This window comes from Coloeus monedula (genome assembly GCF_965178545.1).
Source record: "Coloeus monedula genome assembly, chromosome: 2".
NCBI lineage: Eukaryota > Metazoa > Chordata > Aves > Passeriformes > Corvidae > Coloeus > Coloeus monedula.
Window position 1 is genome coordinate 4,263,885 of NC_138782.1, and position 13,513 is coordinate 4,277,397.

The 13,513-nt window shown below is 38.4% G+C and overlaps 1 protein-coding gene across 14 annotated transcripts in view; it reads right to left on the minus strand.

Moving 5' to 3' along the window:
• The window catches only part of USP34 (ubiquitin specific peptidase 34), a 111,827-nt gene that overhangs the window by 66,666 nt on the left and 31,648 nt on the right, over positions 1-13,513 (minus strand). For all 14 annotated transcript variants that reach the window (XM_082276605.1, XM_082276607.1, XM_082276611.1 and 11 more), the window contains exons 7-8: positions 6,470-6,662; positions 3,488-3,549 (exon numbers count right to left, since the gene is read on the minus strand). In XM_082276605.1, coding sequence (XP_082132731.1) covers positions 3,488-3,549; positions 6,470-6,662 — 255 coding nt within the window. The remainder of the gene's footprint in view (positions 1-3,487; positions 3,550-6,469; positions 6,663-13,513) is intronic.

The following is a 13,513-nucleotide window of genomic DNA, read 5'->3' on the forward strand; positions in this document are numbered from 1 at the left end:
AAAAACACACCAGCTCAGAGCTGGATGAAATACAACACCGAGTCCTCAACATCACTGAGAAACAGAATATAAAAGCGCCAACCAAAAACTGCAGCTCTGTAACTGGCAGCTTGCAAGGGAGGAACACTAACACCTCTTGACAACATCACTGAAATAGGATCTACAACACAACAGATGTGAAACCCTGATCTCAACTATTTAGGATCAGAAATGCGAAGAGGATACAGAAGGCACCTTTCCAACACCCATTCAAGCACATGTTTTTGCTTCTGAGCACAAATTTTCCTCTTTGATGCTCTGCAGGCTCTGAAACCGCCACTCTGACATCATCTGGAATATTTGTTTAACTACTGTGTGGGCCACAAGAAAGAAACATTAGTGAGCTGAGTGAAAAAATGCACTTTTTTTTTCCCCCCAAAGAAAATCTGAAAAGATCTCTGAAATTTGGTTGAGAGAGAGGAGAAGAGGTGTTTAAATAAAGCTGCCAGAAACTGAAGTCAGTAAGCTTAAATAAAAATTGAGAAAGCAAGAGTTAACATAAGGTAAGAAATTGCAGTGAAGGGAAAAAGCAACACAGAACTTGCAGTTGAGTATCTCAATAAATAAGGAAAGAGAGGGAAAGAAAGGAGAAGAAACAATCCAGTTCTTTCTGTTCACAGGTGAAAGGAATTCTGGACACCTGAAAGTGATCTGTAGAAAGCTTTTTATGTGAGGGTAATCAAGGTTTTTAAATGAGTCAGGAAGTTGTCTCAGTGTCAACCTGGAACCTGAAACCCGAATACTTGGCTACCTGCCAAGAGAAGAGTAAAACAAAATCTCTCTTTACACATGTTATTTCCAGAAGCTGACAGTATCCTCACTAAAGAAAAAAACAACACATTTTCCTCTTGTGGTCCAAGTAACACCAAAAAAAAAAAAAAAAAAGTATCTCTCACTTCCTGAAAAGCATCGTCATTTTTCACTGTGACATCAGTGAAACAGTTGCAGGAATCACTTATTCAAAGACTTGCAGACTCTTCTGTTCAGTCTCATTATTTTTAGCTTCAGAAGATTTCACACTCCTCAGTACCTCAGATTGCAAAGAATCTGATTCTATCTTTAGAGCCAGGAACAGCTCAATTAAAAGTCCATCTCTGAGGGATACGATGCAGTTGAGTGGCAGAGACATTGCCCACATCTGGACCACGCCCATCCTCGGTCACCACAAAGCCTCAACCTTTGAGAAGGGAGGGAAATGAAATCTCAAGACACACAGATAGCTACAGAACAGATCCGTGTGTCTCAGCTTTCTGCTGCTTTCAAGTGCAATTTGTGACATCCAGTGTTTTCCTAGACAGAAGATGCTTTAGAGCTTGTCTTACCATGGAAAAACTGCAGTGAGGAGGATAAAGGTGGGAAGCTACTGTTGGAAAATATTTGCTAAAAAATCCTGATATCAATTCTGAGCAAGGAAGAACTAGGACTAACTGAAAGCTGTTTTTTTTTAAGGTACCTCCCGCAAACCCACCTTATCAAGATACAGAAGGAGAAATCCCAAAGGTTGACAGTTCCAAACGCATCTGGAAAAGTCAAAGCATATAATGGGGATGACCAGACATAATGCAGAACATCTTCTTTTGGCAAATCTGCAGAGGCTACAAAGGTACAAAATAAAACTTCAGACTTCCTTTCTCCACTAAGGAAAGAACACAGGAATGAAAAGCTTTCCTTTTGCTGCTCATTCAGTCACTGCCAACTCCCTAAGTGCCTTTTCATCCAAAAATTTCTCATGAGCAGAGTCTGTAATGAGAGGGAAGCTTTGTACTGAACAAACTGGAGAAGTGAGACATTTTCCCCATCCTCCTGCTCCAGCCCTTTCTGATTATTTGGCTGGAAGACATCAGTGATTCCAAAAGATATCTGAAGATGAGCAGCAATACTTGATACTGATTTGCAACCACCTTTCAGGTGAAACTCCAAAACAACTGTAATGCTGATTTTTTTTAAAAAATCACATACTACGAAAGTGGAAAAGAAGGTTTTCTGTTCGTGCTGCATTCCTTTCAAGTGACAGCCTGTTTACAGATGCCCCTGCCAAGAAAGTAATATCCCAAAGGAGAATTTGACAATTTCCTTCAGCTTTAAAATAACTCTGATGCTCTTGCAGAGTACATCTGCTCTTCTGCAGGGAAATTTAACCACTCTTCTCTTTTTCCACATTCATAACTTTTCTTTTTTACATTTGACACAGAAAATCAAACAGTTTTGTATCAGGTTTAAGTGGCACAATCACTTGTTACTGTTACCATGACCTAAAAACTACCTCTGTTTCATATTATCAGTGCGAGGGAAGGAGAAGAACAGGATAAAGCTGAGGTTTGTCAGTCCCAGTGTAACAACTCACCCATGAACTGGCAGTGCCGTGTAGGAAACACCCCAGCCGACCTCACATTCCCAACATGTTCCCTCCTGGAGTATTTACTATTTAATTCTTATTCCCAGGGTATTTCCACATCTTCACGAAAGCAAAAGCGCCTTCGATTTTGATTCTTTATGTTTAAAATACCAACATACTCCCACAAATTTCTCTTCAGATATCTATGGTGCTTTTTACATGAAATCTACAGAACTGTGGTCATGACTGCAGCCAGATTTCACTACAAATAGAACTATTTGTAATTAAAGTATCCAGATGAAAGCAAGACACTGCTGCTACGACAGACTTCCCATTAATGAGCAAAAGGTACTGGAGAGTGTGTCAGTGGCCCCCAAGATAAACAGAGTACACCATCCCCCAAGAGAAACTTTAAAAGTATAGTATGAGTAAAATTCTATAATTTAAACACTTTGTTATTTCACAAGAACAATTATTTCAAATATCAAAATATGTATTTTTAATTTAAATTCTTGACAGTTCTAACATTGAGTTATTACAGAAATTAACATTTCCTGGCTGAAATACAATCCCACAGGTGAATCTTCTTGAAGATTTATGTGAGTCCTTTTAAAATTGTTCAACACACCCAAAGTATACAAATAATGGCTTTGAAAAAAAAACCCAAAAGCACTGCCTCACAAACTCAGTAGAAAACTAATAACAAGGTTGGGAGCCAGTGATGGCAAGACAAGTCTTGGTTAAATAAATAATCCAGAGAAATGAGAAGATGGCAAAAATTGTATGAAATGGATATGAATTAGCTGGTTCTTATTATATATCACAATGGAAATAATAGCCCATTATAGGTATTTATTACTTCAGGATCTACATTTTTCTAAAGCTTACCTTGACTCTACACTTTAATACAAAAAAAAAAAAAAAATCCAGAAACATTTAGAAATATTTTATAGTCACCATTTAAAACCATTTATTAACCCCCTGATTAGAATATTTCTAATCCATGTCTCAGATTATCACTGCTCCCCCACTGTGTATAAACCATAGCAACAACAGAGAAGAACTGCAAGCACAGGAAACACTTGAAGTATTCAGAATAAGGTTCCTACTTACGTTTCTGTGTCTGAAACTAATGACTCATTATTACACACATCATTGAAGGTATGAAGTTGATTCTATGGTTAGAAAAAGGAAGAAAAAAATTACAATTTTATCCAAATAGAGGTAGTTTTCTTGTATTTCAAAATAGTATTAGTGACATTAAACAAATTTTTATAAGACTTTATATGTTTTTCAGTAAGCTGTTTAGACAAAATTAGAGAATGAAAACCAGGTATTTTTACATGAAATGAAGCTTTCAAACACGTCTGAACTGATAAATTTAAGACATTACAGAGGGAAAAAAAAGCCTGTTAGAAGTTCTGCATCTCTTTTCCACTTCTTCCCTCAGCATCACCTTCCAGACATAGTGATGGCTCTGTATCCAATTCTTTGCATGTACATAACATCTTTTTAAAGATTCTAAATTATGCAATAGAACTTATTTGGCATCTTATTTTTGAAAAAAAAAATTAAAGGCACAGTAATCTGATTTTTTGAAGTTAAAATTATACTTGTTGTGTAACTTCATCAAAATATTTACTCCTTTCTTGAAACAAATCTAGTACATACACTCTACAATTCAGGTGAATTCACTAATCTTCTCAAATCTTTACACACAGACTTATTTGTGTCTAATCTCAACGATTTTCAGGGGGCAAAAGTGGTTTTGAAGAAACAAAATGGAAAATATGCATTGAAATTGGTGAGACATGAGAGCCTGACTACACAATTATTAATAGATGGGTTACTAATAGAGAATTTCAAATGAAACATATTTAGGCGTGGAAAAACACGTGACAAGAACTTCAGGAAAAGGCTGTTGTGCCCAGTTAGAACTGGGTCACATAAAGCAGTGGAAGCTCACTGACTTTTCTGAAGATTCACCTCCATGTGAAAATGTTTTGAAAGGGCTCAAAGTGTGACAGAGTCTTGAACTGCTCCTACCACCAATTTTAAATCGAGGGTCACCACTGAGCAACACTTCCCACACTAAATTCCCTCTCCAAAGCAATTTTGACAAATATGTTCTTTTTCATGTTGGGATTTGCAAACAATTTTTACAATAACTTCAACTAAAAGCTCAGAGTTCTGACACAGCAGCACAAGACAAAGCACAAGTGGGACGGGGTTGTAACACCTTGCTCTCCCCCTCAGCTCCTAACAAGTTTTTCACTTCAAGTTTTGTTTCATTGAATGCCAGAGGGAATAAAATCCTTTTTCATTTTTTACTATCTACAAAACATGGTCAGAAACTAAAGGCACCAGCCACTAAAGTGCCCAGACACTCAACTGATGCAGCACAAATGTGGCAGGGCAGTTATGAAGGACACAAAGGGAGAAAGGCTTCAGCAAGGAACGCTGAGCACTAAAAAGCATCTCCCAGGTCTCCTCTCCAGAGCCAGGCACCAAAGGACAGGAAAAGAAAATCCTATTTGTGAGGCAATAGTAGAGAGAGAAGGTATTTTGGAGCTGAACCACCTCAACAGGTTACTGAGAGGTGAAATGGAAGAGAAACAAAGTAACAACAAAAATAAAACTTTCCATGACTTGAATGAGAAAGAGGAATAAATTGTCTCAGTGTTCCAGAGCAGTTTTAAAGACCACTCACATAAAAGAGACAGACTCAGTAACTTAGTAGCATACAATATTCCATTTTTACAAGCTGAAAACTATTGGCTTTAGTCTAAAAATACTGCAAAATTTTTCTTCTGGTAATACATGTTTGTTATTTAAAAACTCTCATTTTTACAGCAGTATTTATCAATCACAACAGGTGAAAACATGTAACTACTTAACACAACTTCACACTCCCTTAAGTGAGCTAAATGCCTGAATAAATAAAGCAGCTGATGTATTCTTATTTTCAGACGTTGTTTTGGCAAGGATGCACAAAAATACATACACTGACAGTTGAACAAGGAGCATTGTATTAAACCAAAGGAAAGGATTCTAAATCCTTTGTAAAAATCTAATCTAAAAATCTAATGTAATTGAAACTATGCAAAAGTGGAAATATATTTTAAGATCAATTATACTGCGTGGATGTAGCCCACAGCCTCTTTTCACAACCTAGTAATTTACCTATATGTAAATAAATGTTTACTTTGGTTAAAAGCCAGCAATAATCTGATTAAGAGTACTTACAGATCTCTTTAAATTGGCCTTTATTCAACTGAAAGTACTTCTATCTCTAACTATAGTGAGAAACAAAATCAAGTTTAAGTAAACTTGTATTCAGTGACAGTCCCTCAGTGATTCCACATCATCAGTTAGAAGGGAGAAGGCCAAATATGTTTAGAAAACACAAAACTGAAAAGGCTCAGATGGATAAAAAACTTCACTTTTGCCCTCCTGTGGGACTGTTAATGGCTGTAGGAAGCCATGACAAATCAAGAATGCCCAGTGTCTCTTGCCTGGTGCAATGTGCAGCATTTCCATGGGAAAGGGAAAGATGGGGATTTTTTTTGGTTTAATTGTTTTCTATTGAATGCTGTTGATATTTACCTCTTCAATTCAGACTTCTGCTAATTAATGCAGAAATGCTCTCTCTCGAGACACAGACTGTACTAACAAACAGAAAATGAGGTTTGTGCAATACAAAACAACAGCTAATTGCAGCAGAGTCAAGATGCTGCAAAGGTAAAAATGCAAAGAGATTGAAAGCCTTTCCAAACAACAAATATTGCCGTGGTAAGGGACTTCATTTCAACACAGCTGTCACAAACCACGGTTCTAAGCGTGTTGTTTAGCATGTGAATTGTTCAGGTAACGTGAGCCAGTTCCATATGGTGCAGAACACAGCCACCACTTGGACTCAGCTCTCAGCAAACCCCACACTCACCATCATGACTATAATTTCCTAAGGCTGCATGTAAGAGGATCCTGCTGCGTTCGCACATTAAAAAAACGCCCTCCAAACAAGCCTGTAAATCGTAAATTGTGACAAGAAACACTTTTTGCTAACGGTAATTGATATTTTTTAAAAGTTCTTACTGTTATTTGGCTCAGCCCAGCCAATCTCATTGTTAGAGTTGGCGACATGAAGTATTTGAATGCAAGATCAAGACTTTCTTTATCAAAACACAAGGCTGTATCCAAGGGTTCTTTCACTGTGCTCCACATTAAATCTGCCATGTTCCGGGCCGCACTCTGCCGCAACTCCTGGTCTGACAGTTTACATAAATACCTGGAAGAAATTACAAAAGGAAGAAAAACAAAAAGGGTATGATTCAAACTAGAATGTTCCTGGAGCACCATCTTGATTCTAGCCAAGACATACAACCAATAGCTCTAAGAGTATTCAGCCTTAAAATACCACTATCGGAAGTCAGCAACAATGAAAGAAAAACACCAAGGAAAACCAGAAACATGTAAAATTTTTTACAAAGTAAATAAACTGCTAAAGGATTTCAAATAAGTTAAGTCCTTTCTCTTGCAGTCATCTTAGATGAAGGCTCATCTAATCCTGCACAGTATTCTCTGCAAATGGAAGGCATAAGAAATAATTACTCATAAAAACTAATTTACAGAACCTGGTGGAACCTCAGTCTTACCTAAGCAACTACAAGACCAGCACAGAGAGAATCTGGAGTGAAATTCCCGTAAAGTTCACATACAGAACACCAACACAACTGAGAATTTCTTCTAACTGAATGTGCAACAGAAAAATGTTTAGAAACAAGCTTTCCTGAGCTTATTTTGATGCCATTAAAGATGGCACACTGAAAGGTGCATGCATACAAAGTTAGCATAATTAATTTTTTCTGCTGTACTTCAGCATTTTGAAGTTTCAGCTACATCCAAACTAGATTTAACTACACAGAAATGCGTTAAAAATCCATTTGTTTGACAGCCTCAGCCTGGCTCCATCCTTGGAGACTGGCCAAATAGATGGATGAATCTTTTAAAAAACACACAAGATATTAAACTACACTTAACCAGATTTATGCACCATTCCTTTGCATTTACATCACGTAAACATCAGTAAATTTTTTTTCAAAAGCAAAACTACAGGCCCAGATTCTTATTTAGATTATGGTTCTTTTTCACAGTTCTTGTGTAGAGGCCTTAAAATAAACACACTTAAATGATACTTAACACTGTCAAACAGAGAAAAGAGACTTCAGTGCAAATAATCCCAGAGTCTGGAGATGTATGACAGGAATCACAGATCAGTAACAGGAGAACAAAAGAAGGAACATTCCAGGCTAAGGCAATCAGATCCTTCCCTGTTCTTAGTTGTGAAATTTGTCTTCTCATGTGGAGCACTGGAAATCAAATCCTGGCAAGAAAGTGCTGCTTTTGTGCTATGGGTTCTACACAGAAGCAAAGTAGGGATGGAAAGGGAACATTCATTTAAAAAGTCCAGCAGCAAAGCAGGCCCAGTGACCTGCGTTTAACCTACAGACAGGTGAGAGCAGTTACACTCTGAAGGAAAAATGTCCTGGTCTGTGTTACCAAACATAATTATTTGTGATTAGCAAATGAGGTGATTTGTCAGCAGCAAATAGTGATGACAGCGCTTGTGCTCCAGCCACCATCCATGTACGTCCTGCCCTAGTGACAAAGGGACATCCTGCATCTCTGCCCAGCTGTGCCAACAGCAAATCAAATATTGAGGATTTATTTTATGGGGGAGGCAGTGAATGAAAGAACCAAGGCCATAATTAAGCTCCCACACCCAATCACAGAAAAGCAGGTACAGGGTTGTGGGATTTTGGAGTTGCTGTCTCTGAAAATGCTCAAGAAAAGGGCAGAAGTGGCACTTGGAGACATGGTTTAGTGGTGAACATGGCAGTGCTGGGTTAAAGGCTGGACTCAGGGGTGTTTTCCAACCTTAATGATTCTATGACTCTCAGCAATATCAGACCAATCTTTCTCTCCCCATTTTTGTATGCAAACTCCTAGCAGCCCTGGTTCCCAGAGCTTTCCCATGTCCATAATGCACATCAAGTCAGAGTCAGTAGTTTGGTGAAGCATTTCTGAAGATCTCAGGCATGTTCAAACACGTCATATGAACTCTCTCATTTTACAAAGGACAGATGAGTGTTTGCATGCACTGAGCAGGGGGATGGACACACCCACATAAACAAAGCAAGGGTGCTTTGCTGGCTTCACTCAATTTCTGTAACAGGACTTGGACCTGAAATCTTCCTCATACTACAAAGTTTGGTGAAGTTACTACATGAATCTAGTTTATAAACCAGAACATTTCTTTTTTTACTGCAATATTATCAGTCTAAACCTACTTTCATTTACCCACATTTTTAACCTGAATCAGGCTTGTGTCATATTTTCTGTATTACAGTATTGAGAGTGTGTTGTTAAAAAAACTGCAAGTTATAGTAAGTGAAACTGTGGTGTAGGTGCATTTTCATAGCTACAGAAGTACTTTAACAAAACCTTCTGTTTTGCCAAGGCCCTAAAGAAAGCTACAGAGAACAGAGCACTTGTCACCACTCACTCAGCCCAGGTATTTGACACAACTGGGTTGTTCTAACCAGAAAAAAAAGCAGAAGATGGCAAACTTCTCTTTAGAAGTGTAACTGCAGCCAACACTAGGAAATTTATTGGCATTACTACACTGGTCATAAATCAAACATGATCATATCTTTACTAGAAAGATTAAAACCACAGAAACTTGCAGAGTAGGCCACACCTCCTTTTTTATTGTGGAAAGACGTAATGGCCTAAACCTGTCTGCATCAGTAACATTTTATGTTTTTAGAGGTATAACATTATTATTATTATTAACAAAAAGGAAATCTTTACCGAGTACTTGGCAATTAACATCTTTCCCTACACTGACTACCTGTAAATTTGCTGCATTGCCTCATGTAAGAACAGTGGAGGCAAAAGGTCTATTTAACCCAAAATAGCCACTCTAAAAGTGGATTAAAGATTTACCCCATGTATAAAAAAAATGGATGAACCTATCTACTACTGTGAATTCATTTATCTCTTTCTATTTATACTTTTGGCTTTCTCATTAACCTGTGCCAGTCAGTTTGACAATTATGCTGGTGTGAAAAACAAACTCCTTTCACTTCTTAAATCTGCAACCTGACAATTGGGTGGCACATTCTCCATTCCTTGTTTTTCAAAACCTGTATATTACCATTTCCTACTTATTATCTTCATATCATTCATACATGATATGAATTGCCCTGTCAAAAAAAAAAAACCCTCCTAGACTGTCTCTCCTCTTCTCAACGTAAATTTTTTATTGCCACCTTCTTTGTCACACTTCCTACCACCGAGGTAGTTCTGTTATTATCTGCAGGATGGAAGGATCAGAACTGTATAGACAGTATAGAAATGTGAATGTGTGACTGACTCATATAATGGCTTAATAATAGCTTCCATTCTGTCCTTCATTACTTTTTTAATTCCTACATTTTTATCTTTTTGAGTCTGATGAGCATTAAGACTTAAAAGAAGAGATGAATGATATGACAGGACCTGTGTAATCTACTTAATCTGGAGTTTTTGCCTAAATGAGACTTCCAGAATGAAACATACCTTTTTCATAAATCTGCAAAAAGGATACTCCACATTTATAGGACCTGTCCTGCCAGCCTGGCATACTTCAAATAATCAATTCATATATAAAATCTACATTCAATTTTTTAAAATATCGGTTTTAACCTACTTAAATTATTTCATTTTGCTGTATGCGGGGATAGAGAGAGTTCAGTTTTAAACATGCAGTTCCATGCTAATGTAACGCTTACAATCACATCTTATGCTTCAGGACTTCAGCTACTCAGCTGTGAAATCATCTTTTTTTCCTTTAATCTGACTCCTTTGGACCACAGCTGCAAAAGGGCATCCAGCAGAATGAGTCAGTGCTTCTCAAGTGTCTGGTTATTGTCTTCTGACCTATCTATTCTTTTTACTTTAAATTTTCAGATTTTTTGGAGGATGGAAATATTTTTTGTGATTAAAACCTTCAAGGCTCATTACAAGAGGTTTTCATGACATGTAGAAGCAAGGAGTAGTTTGGGTACTCCCATAAACTCCATCTCAAGATGAATATTTTTAACAGGAGAGTAATTTGAATTCTCTCAGCTGCATTTTCTATGGGAAGCACCATGGATCAGGAATTGTTTGGAGTTTCCACTTCCTCTGCAGATACCAGTGCTGTGTGCACCCCATGCCACAGCCACACAGGAGCCACTGCCACTTGGAATTTCCTCCCAATGTGCTCCATCACAGAACGTTCTGTTTCTGCTTAACTGGGGCAGAGACAGGAATCCTTCGCAAAAAATGTCTCAGATCCATCTTCAAGCAGGAGACAGCGAGAAGGGGATGAGAGCAGAAAGGGGTGGAACAAAATATGCTCCTGGTCAGTGCTACTGCTGCACTTTCTAAAGGACAGAACTCTTCATGGCACTTTCAGTCAACAGTCTCACCACTGAAAAACTGCCCTCAAAACACCACTGGTGAGAGCTCCTGCACCTTTGAGACATTCAGGATTTGGAACCCTGGAGAGCATCTCTCATCTCTGATCTTGAGGCACAAAACAGATGGAACCAACACCTTTGTTCATAAAGAGACGACATCAACTCACCCTCATTTATAACTGCAGGAAGTCAGGACTTACTTTCTCAAGTCACTTTTTAAAGTGTCTTTTAATGAGAATTTTGCAATTTTAAATGCAGAATTCTAAGGTATTAGGATCAGTAAGAGCTTCCTTCTGAGGAGGTCAGAATCACTTTGCTTCCTTACTGAAAGATGTAAATTTTAATTCATGTAATTTTTAATTTAATCCTTTATTTCTTTCCCAAACTGCTTAAAAACACAGGCCCCTCAGAGGCAAGATGTGAATGCCTGTGCTCCACTGGCCAGGCAGAAGATAACATTTATTCATCTTTTTCTAGGAGCAGCAATAATGACAGCAGGATTGTGCCCATGATCTCTGCAAATTCCAGCAGTGGTCTCCTCTCTACAAGTACACACACTTTGTTGTTTCCTTCATCCATTCCTTGTGGAAATAACCGTAACATAAAGGGTAACCTCAGCTGACTAAAAGTTCTGCTAAGATGCTGGTCAGCCCTGCAAAATGCACTTCCTGCAGGGAACCTACAGGAGCAGCAACTGGAACTAAATCAGAGTCCCAGGAGCTCATTCTAGACTGAAACCTCCTCCAAGCCCTCTTAGTTTGCAGGGCAGCAGAAGCTCTGCAGGATTTCTTTAAAAGGTGCTGTGCTGCTGTGCCCAGCATTGTATCCTCTTTTTCCTGAAGTAAAAGCAGACGGAGACCCAGAGAGCCAAGCTGCTAAGGCAAGATCTGTAAGTTTGATAGCCACGTGGGGTGAGCTGCATCCATCAAGAGTCATCTTTCCCTGAAGGCATCTGTGTTCACTTCTGTCCCCCATAAAGGTACAGCACTAGAGGTTATTTTTGCTCTATGGCCTCCAAGCTTCAGTGCCACTCCATAAGCGAATCATCACTAAAAAAGCTCTGGATTTCATAACACTGAGAAACCTCAGATCCCATCAGGATTCAGCTGTGAAAAATAAAAACTGGGAGAACATCCCCATCCTGCTCTAAACCAGGTTTTCCATAGATGTATCCCGTGTCGATGCTACCTGACTGATGTGAACCTACTGTAAATTCTACAAACAGCCATCAAGGGCATTATTTATGGCAAGAAGCTGCTGACAAATCACATTTCAAACCAGATGCAAATATTCTAATGGGTAAAGAGGAAGACATGAGAACTCCCCCCAAAAAATCTTCTATACATTCCAGTGACCCCAATTACAACTAGAGTTATGAAATAGAAAATGTTTTAAGCATTACAGGATGACAAGCAAGGATTAGCAACAAAAACTACAGGACATGTTATTCTGTCTCCCTCAAGTAGTTCCTTATTATCAGCCTAACTCTAACTGCTGATGCCTCAATGCCCTTTTTCATTTCCATACATTGCAAGAAGACAGGGAAGGCTCGTGACCAAATTCCCAGGAACACCAACAAGCATTAATGGAATATGTATGGAGACAAGCACTTGAAAATCCTCTGCCTGCTCTCTCTTGACTGCCTCATGATTAATGATTACCTTTATAAGATTTCAAAGATAGCACATCAGCATTAAAGGAGTGCACATGGCTGGACTGTAACTCAAGAGTGATGTGTTTTAATAAAAGATCAAAATACTCTTCTCTCTGCTGGTATGATTTTAGTAGAAACCATAGTACAGCAAAACAGATCGACAGCCAAGCCAGTACTTAAATTTTTATAGTCAAAATAAAACCAGACCATTTTAAAATATGAAACAATTCCCAATCTCATTGTTCTGGGAACCTGTTTGTTGCCAATGTAATTATTTTTGTTGAGTGTTATTTTATACTGGTGTAGTTAAGACAGAATAATGTGTGAAGGCCCAGTTTTTGCTATGACCAGTGTAAGCACATTTCTAACATTACAGTTAGAGGAAACCCAGAACCCTGGAGGAGCTGTGGACCGATGCAAAAACAGTGGCCTGCACCAGGAAAATTTAATGTTGGGCCACTGAAAGGGGAATTAGCTGTGACCACACCCCTCCACCTCCAGGCAGATACACACAGAGATAATTTCATCAGCAGCTCACTGAAATGTTTCTATTGTCCTGAGAAACCCAATAAAAACAAATTGCTTGTATAATTAAATACCCTTACAAGTACTTCAGTTTAAAAGTGTTTTACATGATAGACAGCTTGATAGAAAGGAAATCTTTGGGGTGGATATATTTAGCTACATAGAAGTGTGAGTAGACTTTTGATGGCACTTCTGTTCCTGCCAGCTGGAAACACCGAACATCAGAATGTGAAGCTGTGTTCAAACTCAGGATCTGAATTCTCGGTGACTGCAGATTGCTCTTCTACTTACAGCATCTCGCTGCAAACTCGATGTACAGTTTTATGAAGGTATCACTCTGAGGGAGACTGTGGTACAATTGAACCGGACCCAACATGTCAGAATGGGGCTGGATGTCACACTCAGAATGTTCTTAACAAGATTGATCTGATCAATACTGAAATCAGATGCAAG